Source organism: Lepidochelys olivacea (genome assembly GCF_965140295.1).
Source record: "Lepidochelys olivacea isolate rLepOli2 genome assembly, chromosome: 1".
NCBI lineage: Eukaryota > Metazoa > Chordata > Testudines > Cheloniidae > Lepidochelys > Lepidochelys olivacea.
Genome location: NC_140411.1, coordinates 150,939,184 through 150,960,413, shown reverse-complemented (window position 1 = coordinate 150,960,413; position 21,230 = coordinate 150,939,184). Strand labels below are relative to the sequence as shown.

General features: G+C 40.9%; 1 protein-coding gene across 2 annotated transcripts in view; it reads left to right on the top strand.

Annotated features, from left to right (window-relative positions):
- The window catches only part of DMD (dystrophin), a gene marked incomplete at both ends in the record, with an annotated part of 1,846,964 nt that overhangs the window by 346,975 nt on the left and 1,478,759 nt on the right, over nt 1–21,230 (top strand). For both annotated transcript variants that reach the window (XM_084636024.1, XM_084636023.1), the window contains one exon: nt 10,385–10,557. In XM_084636024.1, coding sequence (XP_084492150.1) covers nt 10,385–10,557 — 173 coding nt within the window. The remainder of the gene's footprint in view (nt 1–10,384; nt 10,558–21,230) is intronic.

Genomic DNA, 21,230 nt, shown 5'->3' with positions numbered 1-21,230 from the left:
CTCCTATCCTTCACTTCCATACTCTCTTACTTAGTTCAGCTGGTGGGATTACTCATTGCTTTGAAGGATGTAAAGTGCTGAATCCGAAATGGGAGTGTGAGCACTGGAGTATATGCAACTGTGAGAACTTCTTGCAAAAAATTGAGCAATATATGTTTTAATGTATATAAACTACAGATAGATGTGAGTGTGCTTTTTTGCAGACTCATATACTGTCTTTTGCCTCCAGATTGTTTTGAGTTATGGAAGTCTTTGCTGCTAGTTATTTATTATTATTTTTTCTTCCTGGGCTCTCACATTTCCAGCATTCCTCTCATGGTGTGTGTGTGTATGTACAGAAAACACACGTATTAATTGCCTGGCATAATATGTATGGATACTCAGCCACATGTCTGATCTTACAGTAACTGCTTGGTTAGTGCAAATTCAAATGTAGCTACCCATCTGGGCCCATCATAAAATACTCTCCCCATCATAAAATAAGAAACAGTAACAATATCCACCAGCGTTAATGGATGTCTGGAGCTGGACTCAGGATGTATGCTGTTGGTCCACAGTTTTTGTGCTGTGCTCTGCAGGAGTCTCATTCTTTCCCCTCAGGATATTCTGCAAGGAAGAACTGGGTCCCTGGGATTTTCTTTGTTTCTCCAACCAATAACTCTCCTTTCTCTGCAGACAATCTCTGTACCCTCCATGTTGCTCTGATTCTCTTAGCGTACATAATGTGAACTATTCAGATCAGAGGGAGTTTGCAAACTGATGTAAAGGTTTCAGATGTATTCTTAGTACAATTCCATTGATTTCAGTTGAGTTACACCAGGGGAAACTTGTCCAATAACATACTTAATGTGTTGTTGCATATGTGAGTTGCTCAGATTTGGAACCGCTATTTCATTTTCTCTGTTGACTCTGAGAAGATTAGTTTGATTTTCCTTTTCACTCTGGATCGGATCCTCTTTCACTAGTGTCATAGAATACATTCATTGTGAGGATAAACTCATTGTCTATGCTTTGGTTTCCTGGTAGGAACTAAAGATGAACTAGCATCTGTAAATTGCTATCCAATCTTATGCAAAAGCTGTGGTTTCTTGCATCAATGATGTATGGTTTGAACAATTGTTATGCTGCTTCATTTGAAAGTAGCTCTTTAAAATGCACAGAAACATGAGAGATAAATGAAAGAGTATGATTGGGGTGGGGCTTTAAGGTACTAGCAGTCTCCAATCCTGCAAACACTTGTGCATGCACTTAACTTTACATATGTGATAATGCCACTGAATTCAATAGGACTACTCTTGTGTAACACTAAGTATGTGTGTGTGTTTGTAGGATCTGAGCTAAGAGTTCCCATTTTCACAACTTCCTCTCAGCAAATAGGTTTGGCTCTTTCGCGTTCTCTCTTCTTTCTCTTCTAAACTGGCCAGAATTTAGTTCTCATTTATTTTCTCTTATCAAAGGGCAGAAGGACAGATGTTATGACAATTTAAAGAAGGACTGGCAGGAAGGCATTAATGTGCAACAACAGAGCGCTGATGGATAAGAAAACCTTGAGTAAAGCTAGCTTTTAATTTGGGCTGTTCTCCCTTTAAACAAACACACCTGCATAAAGTTGCTGTGAGCCTGGCACTGTCAGGGCAACCTGTGTCCTTTGTAGGACTGGCACAGGAAAAGCAGATGATTAAGAACTCTGTGGAGAAACACTCTGGTTTTTATTGGGCTTTTTTTCAGGTCTCAGGGTGACCTATATGACTGAGAAATTTGTTCCTCGTCCTTTATTTTAATATATTTATAACTAGATGGCTATTGTGTTACATTTTTATCAGGACTAAAGGGGGATTTTCAGTCACTTAAGAAAGCAAAGCAGGCTGGGGTACATGCAAGTTATAAACAACTAAACAGGCCTTAGTTTTGTGGCAAAGTTGTGTCCCTTGCAGATTATTCTTATAACTAAATATCTGGAAATGTGGCAGTTTGCTATTGAAGAAAATCTCAATAGAGAGCTAGGATTCCCCAAATTGTCTGCTAACGGTCTATACTGGGATGGTGGGTGTGTTCCCCAATAACTTCTTTTTAATTTATTTGCAATTTAGGGAGTGGAAACTGGAAAGAGCCTCAGAGGTGAAATGCTTGGCTGAAGTACTGTAAACTACTGACAAAAATGTGTATATCATGGGTGCTGGCCTTTTAGGGGAGGTAGAGACCAGCCTAGTTGTGGCAGGCTCTGCTGAGGAGAATGAACCAACCCACATCCACCTGAGTTAATTATCTAAGTGGGTGGGTGGCAATTAAATAGCTTAATAGACACCTGGACCTTAGAGGAGAGTTGAGAGAGATCAATCTGGTAGTTGGAACCACGGGGTGTGAGTAGGCTGCTGTGGAAGTTCTTAGTCAGAGTCTTCAGGTGAAAGCATAGTCCAGGTAAATCAGCCCAGAGTGAAGAAAGACTTTCAAAGGTACCTCAGTATTGTACATAGTATTTCTGTCCTTTCTTGTCTTATTCTACTCTCCAGAGTCTCACTAGAATTTTCTCTCATTTACACTATACTGCTGCAGTGTTTGCTTTTGACTAAAGCTCTTAATGTGTGTGGTTCTGAATCTGTTACAGTATCTCTTTCTTTGAAGTTCCAGTCCTTTCTCAGGTTTCCCCCTTTTCCATGTGATTGTGGTCACAACTCTACTCCTAGTCTCAGGCCCACATTAAGTATTTTAAAAAAAAAAAAAAAGTAAAATAACACCTTTTAATGTCTCAGCTATTTCTCTCTGGTAGAGAAAGCCTCTGTCAATAACAAAAAAAAAAGACTGCATATTATAAACTCTGTGCATTTTTTTTAAACTAACTTTAACCAACTTCCAGTTTCAGAGTGACCCCCTTGGCCCCTGCAAAAAAACAAAACAAAACCCCCAACAAGCCTACTTTACAAAGCTTAAACCACAGCAAAAAATCATTATAACTCTTCTGAGAAAACAAATCGTGTTCAGAAAGAGGATTCTTAAAGAGACTCCTGAAGGCAACCCGAAGTCTCTTAGAGTTGTTGGGACTGGGCATGGGCCTGTGTGCATCTCCTTGAACAATTGGATTAATGATCTGTATGCAACAGTACAGAGTTATGTGCACTGCAACAATTGATATGAAATCCTAACTATTCAATTAAGTCACGAGGAACTACTGGGCAAAGAGTGCCTCCTATTTTGAAGGATTTTGTATTTTCTTTTAACTGACATCTGTCCTCCTACTCCTGAGGCCACCAGGAGTTTCTTCAAGAAATTGAAGATTATGGCTATAGAAAAATATTTCTTGTAGTCTGAAATATGTTCAGGATAGCATTTGAAAATTATTAGAGTACAGTCACTGTTCCAGGTAGTTGGCAGACTGCACTGGATTGAGGGAAAAATGAAAATATTACTTATGAAAGGTTTTAAAAAAATTCTTCTGATGTGCAATTACTTAGCTTGGTGGTCTTCAGCCTACAAATATAGGCCCTGATCTTACAAATTGTGGTACATGTGAGAAGGTCTGTTGGGGCTGCTCACATTTTTAAAGGCAAGAACAAAAGCAACTCATTGCTGGATCATGATTACCACAGTTCTGGGTTTAACTGCATCTCTGCTACCCTACAGCCACTGCCTCTATCATGTGTTCATTCTCACATCCTCTTCCCAGAGGGAGAATTATGTGCAGTATTTGGTTTTGAAGTGTGTGTGTGTATGTATGTATATGTGTAAAATATATATAAAATATTATTTAGAGGTTTCAGAGTAGCAGCTGTGTTAATCTCTAAGGTGCTACAAGTACTCCTGTTCTTCTTTTTGCAGATACAGACTAACAAATTTATTAGAGCATAAGCTTTTGTGAGTTACAGCCTACTTCATCGGATGCATAGAATGGAACATATAGTAAGATAGATATACACAGAGAAAGTGGAAGTTGCCATACAAACTGTAAGAGGCTAATTAGTTAAGATGAGCTGTTATCAGCAGGAGAAAAAAACTTTTGTAGTGAAAATCAAGATGGCCCATTTAGACAGCTGACAAGAAGGTGTGAGGATACTTAACTTCGGAAAATAGATTCAATATGTGTAATGACCCAGCCACTCCCAGTCTCTATTCAAACCCAAGTTAATGGTAGCTAGTTTGCATATTAATTCAAGCTCAGCAGTTTCTCATTGGAGTCTGTTTCTGAAGCTTTCCTGTTGAAAAATTGCCACCCTTAAATCTTTTACTGAGTGGCCAGAGAGGTTGAAGTGTTCTCCTACCAGTTCTTGAATGTTACGGTTCCTGATGTCCAATTTGTGTCCATTTATTCTTTTACTTAGAGACTGTCCAGTTTGGCCAATGTACATGGCAGAGGGGCATTGCTGGCACATGATGGCATATATCACATTGGTAGATGTGCAGGTGAACGAGCCCCTGATGGTGTGGCTAATGTGATTAGGTCCTATGATGGTGTCCCTTGAATAAATATGTGGACAGAGTTGGCATCTGGCTTTGTTACAAGGATATGTTCCTGGGTTTGTTTGTGTGTGCGTGTGTGTGGGGTGGTGTGTGGTTGCTGGAGAGTATTTGCTTCAGGCTGGGGGGCTGTATATATTTAGAGAGAGAAAGAGATATACATCTATAATTTGCCAAATCTTTGTTAGAGAAGGGAAATCAAAGAAATGCACCTTGCACTTAGAGCAAAAAGTGGTGAGATTTGTGATGGCCCTTAATTACTGTGGGCCATCTTGGTGGTGGTATGAGTATATGTAATGAAGGACAGGTAGATTCATGTGTTTGCATATTGCTGGAACTTGAGCTCATGTTGTCTGACAATACAGCCACTATGTGAACCGTACAGTTGTGTAACCAACCAACCAATTTTTCAGTTTGGTAGCCCAAATCTTCATTTTTAGTTGGTGGTGGATGGATGTGTGTGTGGGGGGGTTAGTTTGTCTGAAAAACTTTGCCCAGCTTCAGCGGCTTTGAGATATTGAATAGGACTGGAGAGAAAATTGATCCTTATTGGAACTCCACAAGTGGGAGGTCTAGTATGTCAGGTGGAGTTTCCCATCACTGCTTCCAGAAGGATTTAAACAATTTTAGTGCCTTACCCTTGATTCATGCTGCCTCTCTCAGGTGTCCTATGGCTGACAGGGTCAAATGCTACAGAAAGATCTAGGAAGATGAGAATGGAGGTCCGCTACTGACAGCGGGAGATGATTCATCAGTGCCACTAACGTGGTTTTAGTTACATGTGCAGCCCTAAATTCACATTATATTAGATTTAGTATATTCGCTTCTGTTACATGAGCTTTATGTTGACCTTTGTCTAGCTTTCCTTTGAGCTTGCTCAGGAAATGAAATCCCTTCCAAAAACTTCTTCTTATTTTGTTTTTATTGTTGTTCTTACCTCTGATGTCCTCCATAATCTATGATTATATTCAAACACACACAAAATAGCATAACATAGAACCAAAATACTTTTCCTGAATCCTTGTAAATAATGCTTTTCTGAGAGCAGGTTTATTTCCCCTTTTCTGCTGTTTTCCCTCAACTTCCTCTCTCCATGGTTTGTAGTCCCTTTGCGTTATGTTAATCATCTAATTTAAAATCCTCCTTGTAGCCTTATGTCTACAAATGGCCATGAAGAACTATGGTGCTATATAAATAATATTGATATTTGCATTTAGTCATATAAGATTCATCACAGCAATTGAGGCAGGGAGGTGGGACTCTTAACCACTTTGCTTCAAATGAATTGGATGATTTGAAGACTGAGTTATTTCAAATGTCAAGGACTTAATTTTTGTTTTGGGATAGCTTAAACAAACTTTATCATCTTTTCTTGGCCACCTAGATCTTCTCTTGCTGTGACATATTAAAAAATTATGCAGGTCGCTTTTCCATTAGGCTAATGAAGATAGAGTATATATATCCTCCATATGTTAATGGGATGAAAAATCCCTGTAAGTGGTGGTGTGATTCTAAGGAAGATATCGGATTGTAGAATCCTGAATGTAAACAAAATATGATTATCAAATAAAATGCAAGATGTATGTGCTAATATAAACTAGTGAATAAAAATATTAAATTTCCATATTTCTGGATTAATTCAGAGCTCCTGCTCGTTTTGCCAGGGATAGTATTGTACATGCATTTTAAAGCTGGAATCCACATGTGCCCAGTTGAAAGGGCATTTTTTTCCTGTTTCTTTAGCTTGTGGATTCAAGGGTAAAACAACACAAATCTTTTCATAGAGGTGCAGATCTTCTGACCTGAAGGAGACCAATGTCTTGTCTAATATTTCTCAAATATACAAATCCACACTGTTGTGGTGCTTGCCCACATTGTGGATGTGACATTCCCCAGGGTACAGTCTGGACTGTTGAACAGCTGTGTCCCCTCAGTTCTCCTAACTGGGGTACCTTTTACACTGCTTTGCTGTATGAACGTAAACTCCTAGCCCAGGGGTCCCCAATGCGGTGCCCGCCCGGCTGCCGAAATGCCGCCGCCGAGTGCAGCCGCCGGAGAACAGGCCACTGAAATGCCACCGAGAAATGTTGCCGTTTCTCAGCGGCGTTTTGGCGGCAACGCTTTTTGCCGCTTCTTGGCGGCATTTTGGCGGTGGGGTGTTTGGCATCCGCCACAGTCTTCTGGGAATAGGAATATGCTATTACCTCAGAAAGGTTGGGGACCACTGACCTAGCCTGTTCAGATACTGCCTGTGACTTGTAAAATAGTTGGGAGTGATTTTGCATGAATGCTCTGCCAGCCATTCATGAACTACATACAGGGCAACACCAGTAAATTATCTGTCCCAGCCTTGTCCCCGAAAAATGGGCATCTTGGACTGCCCAGCACTGTACTGGACAATGCAAGCTTGTGGGAAGTCCATTTCTTCAAAGGAAAATGAAATGCCCCAGCCATGTTATACCAAATGGAGTTTACCACACACTTCAGTCCAAACACACTTTTTAAGATAAAACAATACTTAAGTTTATTAACTACAGAAAGAAAAAGGAAAGATTTCAAGTGACTAAAAGTAACAAGGCATAAAAGTCAGGATTGGTTATAAAAGTAACAAAAAGATAAATGCTTAACAAGCATTTAAGTGACTTTAAAAGCAAAAGATTTTTCTCATCATAAGCTTACAGCAGTCTGTACTGACTGAAAAGCCTCCCAGCCAGGACTCATCCCCTGCCCCAGTTCAGTTCTTTAAGAGTTGATGATCTCATGAGTGAGATGAAGGCAGTCAAGTGTTTTTCTCCTCTCTTTATAATTCAGTTTCTTGTGCTAGAAACATCATTGCTTAGTCATGGTGAAAAAACTGTCTCTTGTGGATGTCATAAAACAAATTACATTTCATCATCATACCTCCCATCTGCCAGAGAATGGCCACTTAACTAAGTGATAGCCCACTTGACTTTGATCTGTCTTTGTATCTGAAAAACAGGTTTGGGCCTGCCATTCTAACTTTTGAACATGTTACAGCAGTGTTATACGGTAGAATCTTTACATATGTTGCCACACTGATTTTACCAGAGCAATAATGTTCAGCAGATCATGAGTTTTCAAATGATACTTCACAGGGCATACTTTGTACAATATTTATCAGTCTTTTAAAAGTGGTGAACATAATGGTGTAGACTGTCACAGCGATGTGCTAAAAGCTCACAAGATCCTGGTACAGGTATAAATCAGATTAAACTGCACAAGGCTGATTTTTTTTTGTTTGTTTCCATGCACCTTGTGTAACCATTTACAGCAGTGCAGAGTGCGTGAGTGTAAAATGTTGCCATTCTCATTTGATCTACTAGTATAACCAACTATCTAAGCTGCAAGGCCACAGAGAATCTGGCCCAAGGATTTTAGAGATTAGTTTAAATGGACCTCTCAAGATTGTTATATACATATGAGCTATACTTAATTCCATTACCTTTGATTATTCTAAAATAAAGTTAACGTAAGTGGTACCTTTTAATCGCTGGCAAAGTAATGTTAATCAGCAAAAAGAACGCTGCCACATGTGGTGGGTTAAAATGATTCCATGTGTAAAATCTTGATCAGATAGAAGTCACTGGGAGTTTTGTCACAGTCTGCAAGAGAGCCTGATATTTTGCTTTTGGTGTGTACGTACGCTGATACCGAAGTTCACATCTCCCCTTGGTGCCCAAACCAACATCCTACAACACAATGTTCATCGTGAATCGGTTCTCAGTATAAGGACACCTTGAAATACATGTCAGCATCTTGTCAAGTAACAAGAAGAATTTCAAAGTTACAACTTAAACTCACATTTGTCCCTATTACAGAGTTAATCTTGTTTTATTCAGCAGCAGTTAGACTGAACGTTAAGTAATAGCCAATCTACCCTTTTGCATGTGGCTGCTTTTGCAACATTTCATCTTTTATGGCAGGGTGAATCTGATGTTCTCTTTGTTGTCAATACAAAATTGCACTTAGTTAACTAAAGGTGTGATGTTTAAATGTATTTAGTTAAACTGGTGCAACTTTGTGTATGGACACTCTTAAATCACTTTAAACTTGGCTTATATTTGTCTAGTTTATTACTATAAAATTACAGGACAAGCTAAGCAGTAAAAGATGTTTTAAATTGATGTTGTCATGAGTTTTCACTGGTTTAACTCAACCAGTTACATTTTTCTGTAAACTGTCTGATTAGGGGGAAAAATCCTCATCACATGTGATGTGCACCCCTCGGGCAGTATGTATCCCAGAGGCATGGAAAAATGAGTAGCTTCACTCAGAAATTCATGTTTTTCTCTAAGCTCTGTCTATTCCCATTGCATAAAACATGTAAGAACAAATCCTCCCTGTTTGAGTAACAAATCTGGATATGTTTGGTTATCTTATCTGTTACCCTTTTGTCCCTGCTGTCCCTCACATTCACTGGCTCCTTTCTCCAGGTGGAAAAAAAATATCAGAACCTTATCACAAAAGTTTCCGATCACTAAATAGTGTTTGCACTTTTTTCCTCTAATGCATCTTTTCTAAGTTCACATGCATCGGCATAAACTCCCATAAACAATATATAATATCAGTTGTACAAGTCATTTTACAGAGATGTAGCACAAAGAATTTTCTGTTTTTTAAAATATTTTCAAAAATTTCGACTAACTGATGATTAACTTGGAAAAGAAATATTAAGTTTAAGGGAAATGTGATATCTTGCAGATAGATTGAATCCAGACTGAAGTATGTCAGGGGAAGAATAATAAAATAGCACCTGATGTGTTTATACAGAATTACTGTAGAACTTTTGTGTCTTTAGTTATTTAGCATGTTTATGAAATGCTAACTATTGGATGTCTCTTTTTTTTTTTTTTACACTCCCCGAAATTGAGGCAGATTCATGTTGGAGGTGACAATGCATGCTAAATGCTTCAAATCTAAAAATTACTCTTCAGTGGCTATTTCTTGATGAAGAGTACAGAATGAAACAATATGTGGATAATTGGACAAGTTATAAATATCCAATTTGGATATTTAGTCCTTTATCCTAGTAGATACTTAATACTGGTTGGAAACATAGTAGAATAGAGGCTACATTGATTTAAAAACAAAAACCTCCTCTAAAAGACCACATAACCCAAAGTTGGGCTCTGCTTAATAGAACTTACTGTTAAGGTAACTAGTAATGAATGTGGGTAGGAAATGCATAAGTGTTCTCAGCTTGAAAAAGTATCAGACTGAGTGTTGTCCTTTTGGGAAGCTCTCAAAATTTTCATTACAGTGGAAGGCCTGGATATCTGTCCCTCTGATCAGAGTGGAACATGGTTAGCAATTCATAATTAATGTACTTAAACTCACTCACTCATGAAAACAAAACCTGTACAAAACTGCTTAAATGGATGTGTTCCGTCTCTCCTGTGTGTGTGTGTGTATATGTATGTATGTGTGAGTGTGTATATATATATAACCTTTTATATTCTAGTAGAAGGTACTGTTCTGTACCTAGTGGACACACTTAGCTCTCATTTATGAACCTCATTGACTTACCTACCTTTGTACTTATCCTATCAAGAAAGAAAACGTTGAAGGGAAAAAAAAAACTCATGTCAAATAAACTCTCTCCCCGGATGATCCCAGGCAAAACATACTTCCAAAATGTACCTTTTATATCAGGTAACTGGACTTGTAGTTGTTTGTAGCAGTGAATATATTCAATACACAAGCAAAGAAGACAGGTCAAAACTGGTCCCTTTAGCAAAGTCAGACTTCCCTGCTCCTTTTATACAATGGTGTCAATTATATCTCATTTATTTATGAGACCCCATTCGTTATCACTTCAAGGTAAAGGATAAGAGAATTGGTGCTTATTTGGGTCAGGAAAAGCATTTGCTTTGAATAAATTCAGCCATTGATGAAATTCTGTCTCCTAATACAGGTCAAAGATGTAATGAAAAACATCATGGCTGGGTTGCAACAGACAAATAGTGAAAAGATCTTATTGAGCTGGGTCCGCCAGTCAACTCGCAATTACCCACAGGTCAATGTTACCAATTTCACCAGTAGCTGGTCTGATGGATTGGCTTTCAACGCACTCATCCACAGTCACAGGTAGGAAAACCAGTGTGTATCATTTTAGCAAATAGATTAAAGTTGATTGCAAAACATTGGTTTTAAAATAATGGCTTATTTTGTGTAGAATTAAATTGTTGCTGCGTCAGAGGTTCACCTTCAAAATGAACGACCGGTCTCAGAGTAGCAGCCATGTTAGTCTGTATTCACAAAAAGAAAAGGAGTACTTGTGGCAACTTAGAGACTAACCGATTTATTTGAGCATAAGCTTTCGTGAGCTACAGTTCACTTCATCAGATGCATTCAGTGGAAAATACAGTGGGGAGATTTATATACACAGAGAACAGGCTTTACGCTACCAGCACTCCCAGCTATCTTCGAGATACCACTGACTTCCTGAGGAAACTACAATCCATTGGTGATCTTCCTGAAAATACCATCCTGGCCACTATGGATGTAGAAGCCCTCTACACTAACATTCCACACAAAGATGGACTACAAGCCGTCAGGAACAGTATCCTCGATAATGTCATGGCAAACCTGGTGGCTGAACTTTGACTTTGTCCTCACCCATAACTATTTCACATTTGGGGACAATGTATACCTTCAAATCAGTGGCACTGCCATGGGTACCAACATTTTTATGGCTGGCTTAGAACAATGCTTCCTCAGCTCTCATCCCCTAATGCCCCTACTCGTGCTATATTGATGACATCTTCATCATCTGGACCCATGAATAAGAAGCCCTTGAGGAATTCCACCATGATTTCAACAATATCCATCCCACCATCAACCTCAGCCTGGACCAGTCCACACAAGAGATCCACTTCCTGGACACTGGGGTGCTAATAAGCTATGGTCACATAAACACCACCCTATACCGGAAACCTACTGACCGCTATGCCTACCTACATGCCTCCAGCTTTCATCCAGACCACACCACACGATCCATTGTCTACAGCCAAGCGCTACAATACAATTGCATTTGCTCCAACCCCGCAGACAAACGCCTACAAGATCTCGATCAAGCATTCTTACAGCTACAATACCCACCTGCTGAAGTGAAGAAACAAATTGACAGAGCCAGAAGAGTACCCAGAAGTCACCTACTACAGGACAGGCCCAACAAAGAAAATAACAGAACGCCACTAGCCATCACCTTCAGCCCCCAACTAAAACCTCTCCAACGCATCATCAAGGATTTACAACCTATCCTGAAGGACGACCCATCACTCTCTCAGATCTTGGGAGACAGGCCAGTCCTTGCTTACAGACAGCCCCCCCAATCTGAAGCAAATACTCACCAGCAACCACATACCACACAACAGAACCACTAACCCAGGAACCTATCCTTGCAACAAAGCCCATTGCCAACTGTGTCCACATATCTATTCAGGAGACACCATCACAGGGGCTAATCACATCAGCCACACCATCAGAGGCTCGTTCACCTGCACATCTACCAATGTGATGTATGCCATCATGTGCCAGCAATGCACCTCTGCCATGTACGTTGGTCAAACTGCACAGTCTCTACGTAAAAGAATAAATGGACACAAATCAAACGTCAAGAATTATAACATTCAAAAACCAGTTGGAGAACACTTCAATCTCTCTGGTCACTCGATTACAGACCTAAAAGTGGCAATACTTCAACAAAAAAACTTCAAAAACAACTCCAACGAGAGACTGCTGATTGGAATTAATTTGCAAACTGGATAGAGACTGGGGGTGGATGGGTCATTACACAAAGTAAAACTATTTTCCCCCCACCCTCAACCCCCCACTGTTCCTCAGATGTTCTTGTCAGCTGCTGGAAATGGCCCACCTTGATTATCACTACAAAAGGTTTCCTCCCCCCACAGCTCTCCTGCTGGTAATAGCTCACCTTACCTGATCACTCTACTTACAGTGTGTATGATAACACCCATTGTTTCATGTTCTCTATGTATATAAATCTCCCCACTGTATTTTCCACTGAATGCATCCGATGAAGTGAGCTGTAGCTCATGAAAGCTTATGCTCAAATAAATTGGTTAGTCTAAGGTGCCACAAGTACTCCTGCAAAATGAATGATGCTTTACCTATTGGGAAATGGGGCTATCAGAAGCTACTGTCTGCTTGCCTACATGTGTACTGTCAACTCTGCCGGAATCAACCCCTTGTAATCCTATTGCACACAACAGTCAGGCAAACACAATATAAAACAGCTATGAAATATTTATTACAGGCAGTCCCCCACATTCTTCATAGTGTTTTTCCCCTCCCTTCCCTACCCATTTTCCCTGCATGCTCTTCCCCCTATACTGCAGTCACTATGCTTGGTAAATTTTGGGAAAAGTTGAACTTTCAGTGGTGACAGACAGCCACTGCAGTGTAAATTAATCATCTGCTACTCAGTTAACTTAACAGCTTCCTCCAGACAAGCAAAAACAGTCGCAAACTTGGGGCTCATCCTTCTAACATTCCATTTATCAAAGTGAAGTATGAACTTCAAAATCTAAATAGAGCCATTTAAAAAATGTACTTAAGGCAATGAAACCTTTACACTGCTCCATATAGTACATTCTGTCATGCACATTTTATAGACATGATAGAGTGTAATATAAAGATTGTTTGGCTATTTTCTTGATATCATCTTTAGAACTCATTTGTGCCTTTGCCATCCATAAATGTGGCCAGCACAGATTCATACCAAAAAAATCTTTACACTGGCCCCCCTGGGTATTCTGTGCACACGCTCTCTCTCACATGGACATATTATTGTATCTTAAAATCATTGGTTAGCTTTTGTACAGTATCGGGATACTTTTCAGTGGAAGTTACTATAAGAAGGCTACATGATTATTTGAGTGAGGGGAAATAATGTTTTTTTTATTTCTAAAACACTAGCTATCTGAGGATCTCCAAGAAACTTATATTGAAGGCTTACTTAAGTTTCGCAGCTCCCCTGTATTGTGAAAGGGAAACGAGTATACCAAGATAAATGCTTACCCAATATTAAACACGAAGTTTTGGAAGAAGGACTTGCTTCTCTAGCCTCCCACCACACCATGTTTACTCCCTATAATTAGACTCTAAGAAGTTATAAATTAAAGTGATATTAACAAGTTTGTAATGAAACTTTTAGGAAGTTACAGTTCTATTTTTTTTTTACATTGACATGTTGTAGTTTGCAATATAATTGTGACATTTTCCTATCCCGTGAATTTCAACTTTACTGAACTGCAAATGATTATGCGCATCCAGTGGTCCACATGCCCACTGCAGAAGAGAATGGACTTTTGTTCCAGTCTATGGGCTGGAGGAGCAGCTGGAGTGAGTGGGCAGAAAGGCTGTGTGGTCATACAGCACTCTGGCCCTAGTTGTGTGGGGAGCTCTGTGCTGAAAGAGCATGATGAAGTGGTTGGGCTCTATATAGAGTTTATTTCACCCCAAAATTCACTCTACCTATCTTCATAAAGCCCAGCCACATCTGGAACTAGCACAAACAAAAGACATTATCAGCAAGACAGTTAACTATTTCTCCCCCTCCCCCCCCCCGACTTAATTAAAAAAAGCTTTTTAGAGGACTAGATCTCTCACCTGCTCTTGAACACTAGGGGGGATGGGGGGAAATGAGACACACACTAAGTTGCCCCAATTATATTTGGAGAGGAGCCAGGGTCTAGAACTCAGGATGGAGTTCTTTGGCCCCTAGACTGTGCTGCTTCTGTAATAAATTCTTGGTGTGATCATTTTATTTTAAAGCTAAATTGTAGGTTGCTTTAAAAGTGGTAAGGGCTGGAAGAAATTTTAATGTTGAAATGGTGCTCTGCCCGCTATCGGGACAGGACGGGTGAGTTGTCATGTCACCCATTAATAGCCAACTCTGTGCTCTTGCATAATAACAGCAGGCGTTAGCTGAGAGCTTTGTTAGACAGATAGGGTTTTTAATTATACACCTAGCAGCATCAGCACAGTATGACTTAACTTGTTTAGGCACTTGAGGCAGGCAATAAGGAGAGGGCAGTGAACCTTAGGCCTTGTCTATGAGAAGTTAGCACCCTCTCTAGCAACCAACACAATCCAGCATTAATCTGACTGAACTGCAGCAGAAGTGTAGGCACAGTCATCACTGCCATAAGTCTGCAGACCTGATGTGTGTTCCTTTGTTTTGAAATAAAACTACAAATCTTTAAACAGGCAAATGTGGGAAAAAGGCAGAGAAGCACCAGAGGAAAATCTGGAAGTCTGGCAGTGAGAGGAAAGGATGGTGGGAGATATTCCAATAACTTGTTTTAGAAGATTTTCTTCCTATTTCTATTATAAAACTGAAGAGTGTGGCTACTAATTTCTTTCTAGGGGGAAGTGCACCAACATCAGGCTCGTCATCTATACCTGCCTTTGACACTGGCTTTGGACAAACTGTACTATTCACCGCCTTAGCCAATAACAACTACTATTCTTTCTAGCCATTTTATCTCTAAATGTTGTCTTTCTGGTTATCGCTTACAGTCGCTCTTACCCGTTCCTTTGAAATCAAATATGAAATGAAAGCAACAGAGCAATCTTACTGGCTCAAATATAGGAATGAAACTGCTTGATAGACATCAAAACCCACACCTTATTGAGGGTCTGATTTTTTTAGTCCCACTGAAGACACCCGCAAAACTGTCTCAGATACCAAGGTAATTTGGGCCATATAAGTATCTGAGCACCTCCCGATCTTTTTAATGTATTCATGTCCAAAACACCCATGTGGTGTAGGGAAATTCCATTATTCCTATTTTACAGATCAGGGACTCAGGCAGAGTGAGATGAAGTTGTTAGATACACATCACACGGGAAGTCTGGGGCATCAGATTGATTGACTCCCATTGATTTCACTGACACAGGATTAGACCCTCACACTGGGTTAAAGCATCACAACTAAGGTCTGCAGAAGGTAACTAGTGTCCAGTAAATACAACTAGTTGTGTGAGTGAGAGAGCAGCACCACAATCTTCACATTATGGAGACAAATAATTCCATGTTATGGAATTTCTTTTTTCTTCAAGGAAAAAATGGATATTACAGAAATACTGGTCCTGATCCTCCACTGCATTTCTTGAGTTTTACAGTGATGTAAAACTGTTTACTTTAATTTTAGTAGAGTCACACTGGCATAAAACAGGGATAACACAAAGATGAATCCGTTCCACTGCATTAGGAGAACATGAAGGTCCTATTAGATATTCAAAAGTCAGGAAATAACAAATGTAAACTTGCAGGATGTATAGGCATAACGTAATGTACAAAGTTGTTCATGCAAGGACTTATGTGCTTTTTAAATTGTATGCACTGTGAATAGCTCTACTGAAGTTCAGGAATAGTACTTAGTGTGTAAAGTTAAGCACATGTATAAGTCTTTGCAGGATCAGTATTTTTATGTAATTTTTTCTTTTCCAACTTTTTATTCACTCTTCAAATCCTTTTTATTCTGGGAAAGAAACAGGTGCTGCTATTAATGCAAGTACCCGTGAGCATGGTTTTGATGGTTTTATTGTATGGAAACCGTGGAGGTGGCAAGGGTGTTCTGGAAGTTGAATACCAGAGTACAACAGCTCTAGTTGCCATAAAATAATATGGCAATAGTATCAAATGAAGAAAGTGACTGTACCAGTCATATTTATTTGTTGATTTTACTACTGTACAATAAGAACACCTAGCCCTTTACAACCCTTTAAAAATACACTAATTAAATGGAAAGACCTGTCAATTATCCAAAGATCAAATTCAGCATTTGCCCCACATCAAATTTGAACATACACCTGCTTGTAATTGATACTGCTGTCCTGCCCAGCAAGGAGGGAACTGAGATATCACAGGTTCAAACACTATCTCTTGGCCTCACACTAGACTACTGTGGGGGCAACCATCTGCTGGGTTCTCAGGTGGTTTAGCCTCCGGAACCTGAATGGAGTCCAGCCATTGCCCCTGTCTTTGGAGTCTTAAGCACATTTCAGGGTCCAGATCCTCTGTCTACCACCCCATCCTGAGAGCTGAAACCTACTGTTCTGCTGCCTATGCTCAGTGCTGACTCTTCAGACCCACATATAGTTTTAGAATACAAGCTTCCAGACTCCCATTGAAAGGTATGGTTTATCACTTCAATGAGTCATCTAGTAGTTGTAAAGCAAAGAACAGACTGATGATTTGCACATATTTTATCACTATTGCTCTTTGATTCAATCACATTAAACCAGTAGAGAATACAGGTAATTTAGAACACAACTGTCATAAATATAAAGGGAAGGGTAAACCCCTTTGAAATCCCTCCTGGCCAGGGGAAAGCTCCTCTCACCTGTAAAGGGTTAAGAAGCTAAAGGTAACCTCGCTGGCACCTGACCAAAATGACCAATGAGGAGACAAGATACTTTCAAAAGCTGGGAGGAGGGAGAGAAACAAAGGGTCTGTGTGTCTGTCTATATGCTGGTTTCTGCCGGGGATAGACCAAGAATGGAGTCTTAGAACTTTTAGTAAGTAATCTAGCTAGGTATGTGTTAGATTATGATTTCTTTAAATGGCTGAGAAAAGAATTGTGCTGAATAGAATAACTATTTCTGTCTGTGTATCTCTTTTGTAACTTAAGGTTTTGCCTAGAGGGGTTCTCTGTTTTTGAATCTAATTACCCTGTAAGGTATCTACCATCCTGATTTTACAGGGGGGATTTCTTTATTTCTATTTACTTCTATTTTTATTAAAAGTCTTCTTGTAAGAAAACTGAATGCTTTTTCATTGTTCTCAGATCCAAGGGTCTGTAGTCACCTAGACAAATCAGTGAGGCTTTTTACCAAACCTTGTCCAGGAAGTGGGGTGCAAGGTTTTGGGAAGTATTTTGGGGGGAAAGACACGTCCAAACAGCTCTTCCCCAGTAACCAGTATTAGTTTGGTGATAGCGGCCAATCCAAGGACAAAGGGTGGAATATTTTGTACCTTGGGGAAGTTTTGACCTAAGCTGGTAAAGATAAGCTTAGGAGGTTTTTCAGGCGGGTCCCCACATCTGTACCCTAGAGTTCAGAGTGGGGGAGGAACCTTGACAACAACAAATATCCTAAAGGCAATGCCCCTCACTAGCTCACCCTTCTGTTTGGAGTTCATCTTTGTTTAGGAAGGTAGGTGGCATCCCTTGTCTCACTGGCTTGTAGGTGCTGTGTTCTCCCTCCTCTTGAGCTGGAGAACAAAGGCCGCAAAACCTTTTTTAAAACCTTCAGGTGACTCCCCTATCAGCCCCAATATGTGATGAGACCCCTACCAGATGACTTTGTTGCCAAAGTGACTTCCTTCCCCTCCAGGCTGCCGTGTCGCCCCCCCACCCCACCCCACCCCGGCTCCCGAGTTGAGACTTGAAAAACTGGTTGCCTTAGGCTGCAATCATCTTTGCCATCTGGATGGGCAATAGTCAGAATCTAATGGCCCTGTATTGTTTGTCCTGTGCCAGGGTCTCTCTGAAATTGTAGTTCAAGATAGAGGATAGAGACCAGCCTTCCAATTAAAATGAAGTTTGCAGTCTGATACAGACACACATGGAATTCATAATCTCACACACAATTCATACATTGTGCAGATTTCCAAAATCATTCCATAAGGAAATAAAGGTGTCCGTGGTGGGGCTGATGGTGATGCGTCATCTATCCTTAGAACGCAAATGTATGTGATTGATCAATATCTGTAGGATTAGCTAAAGGCTATTTAAGAAATGAGAGATTCCAGTTCAGATGCTAGAAGGTGGGGCAGACTAATAGGAAAGGCAAGATCCCTGCGTGAAGAGTCCCCCTATACCAGTCAATTCTTCTTTAGTAATTGGGTAGCATTGACGCTCGCCAAGTATTCAAGGGGCAGCTAAAATAGTTCATTTTTTCTCTCTCTGATGCGGTGTACCAACCCCGCATTGGTGAGGCAAGAGTTAAAGAGCTGCTCTGGATCTAAGAGGCCCTAGGCTGCAATCATCTTTGCCATCTGATACTTTCTAAGGATAGATGACGCATCACCATCATCCCCACTGCGGACACCTTTACTTCCTTATGGAATGATTTTGGAAATCTGCACAATGTATGCATTCCGTGTGAGATTATGAATTCCATGTGTGTCTGTATCAGACTGCAAACTTCATTTTAATTGGAAGGCTGATCTCTATCCTCTATCTTGAACTAGAATTCCAGAGAGATGCTGGCACAGGACAAACAATACAGGGCCATTAGATTTTGACTATTGCCTCTGCTGGGCATGCTCCCAGTGGAGGGAGCATTTAAAAGGGAGTGACTCAGCTTAGTCTGAGCTGAGCACAGAAGAGAGCAGTCAGGTGCAGCAGCCTTCCACCGAGAAACCACCAGCAGCCTTATAGCCAAACAACTGGAAGCCTGTCGACCGCATGATGACTTACTTGCCATTGCCAGAGGAGGAGACTTTAGGGACAGATCAGCAGGAAACAGAGGCAGGATCACAATTCCAGCCCAAGATGGTGCCAAAGGCACTGGAACAAGGGTAGGAAGTGACCCAGGGAGTGTGTTTAGGGGTATCATGCCCCTGGCCCTGTAAAAGGTCCACTGCTTCAAAGAGCCCTGGGTTGGAACCTGGGATTCCTCCCCCTTACCCCAAAACCAGTGATCAACACAACCTGGGGCAATTCCTGCTAGGCAAAGTGGCCTTTAGACTCCTGGAGTGAGTGATGCTACCCCAAACCATAACTGACCCTTGGTGTTATGCCCTGGACTTGGAGCATCTCCATTGGGCGATACTGCTGATACAGAGCACACAGTCAATCCCCTGACACACTCACAACCACCCTCATTCAATATTCTGAAGGACCAATCTAGCAACTGTCAAAAGAAAAACATTCTTAGGGTGGTCTATCAGCACTGCAGTTTGCTCTAGGTGCAGATGAGCTGTCAGAGGGATGTTGGATCTCAACCATTGTTCCCTCTATTATTTTTGTACATTCTGTGTGTGGAATAACAGGTTTACAGAGTATAACACTTGTGAGTGCAGCCTCTTCATTCTCCCCATACACATGGACTTGTGTCCATTCTCTTCCATTTCTGATCTCTTCCCTGAAATTCGGTCTAGCTATTGTCATTCACTCTCCATTCCTATTTGACCCTTCATTTGTCTCATTCACCTTCTCCCATCCCTGCATCTTATTCAATATTCCCCATCCCATTGTCTTTCTCCCTAATGCCTTATTCCATTTCTCTGTCTCTCTCTCACCCCATCAGGCCCATCCTGGGTTTTTTTTTTTCTTCTCCACCACTGGTTTATCCCATTCTTTCTCTCCCTATCGTGCTTTCTGCCACCCCTCTCTTTTCCCATCCCCTCTCTCCTGGCTTTTCCTTTCCCTTTCTCTCCCTACTTCTCCACTGGACCTATCCCCTTCTCTGTTTCACTTTCAGAGCCCATTAGTAAACAAGCATCTGTGGCCCAGACGTTCAAAAAAGTGAATGTTCTCTTCTGTATAGGGAATAATGTTCAGTGGAAGCACATACTGCATATGCTGAATCCATTCATGTGGAAAATTACCTAGTGTGTAAGCATGCAATCATATCTTCATAGTGCCTGATTCCAGAGATTATGCAGTCTGCTGCAATCTGGCAGTTAAACATGCCATTTTTCACTTCAAGTGATAGGGGCTCCTGCTTTTTCCGGTAGAAGGTTGTCTTTGGTTCAAGCTGCACCATTGACTGTACTGACTGATTGCATATTCAGGCATGGATTCTTTACACATGCATAAGGCCCCACCAAATTCATGGTGCATTTTGGTCAATTTCACGGTCATAGGATTTTTAAAATCCTAAATTTCATTAATTCAGATATTTAAATCTGAAGCTTCAGTCTTGTACTTGTAGGGATCCTGACACACGAGGGGACAGTGTGTGTGTGTGGGGGGTGTCACAAGGTTATATTAGGGCAGTTGTGGTTTTGCCACCCTTACTTCTGTGTGCTGCTGGTGGTGGCGCTGCCTTCAGAGCTAGGCGGCCAGAGAGCAACAGCTGCTGGCCAGGAGCCCAGCTCGGAAGGCAGCGCCGCTGCCAGCAGAAATGGCGCAGAAGTAAGGATGGCCTGGTATAGTATTGCTACCCTTACTTCTGTGCTGTTGCCTTCAGAGCGGAGCCCTTGGCCAGCAGCCACCACTGTCCCGACACCCAGCTCTGAAGGCAGTGCAGAAGTAAGGGTGGCAATATCACAATGCTCCAAAATAACCTTGCAATGCTGCTGCAACCCCCTTTTGGGTCGGGACCCCCCTTTGAGAAATGCGGGTCTCCCCTGTGAAGTCTGTATAGTATAGGGTAAGAGTACACCGAAGACCAGTTTTCACAGTGTGTGACATGTTTTTCATGGCCACGAATTTGGTAGGGCCCTGTGCATACATATGCGCACAAGCTTTTCCTGCCTGAAAACTGCTGAGTACCCACAGCTCCCATTGACTGGAATTTTGAGTACTCCACTTTGCTGAAAATCAAGTACTAACCATTCAGCAAACCATGAACCTGCTGTGATTTTCCTTATATTAATGTGAATGAACAATCATCATGTAAAAATGCCCTTTGATGCCTGTTCCTTGGACATGAATTAGAGGTGATAAGGAGAGAGGCTGAGTGAATGATGGAAACATAGCTTGGTGATTAACTTAAACAGAGTGACCAATGTGGGTCTAGTTTTTTTTTTTTTTTTTTTGGCAAACCACTTGTACTGCT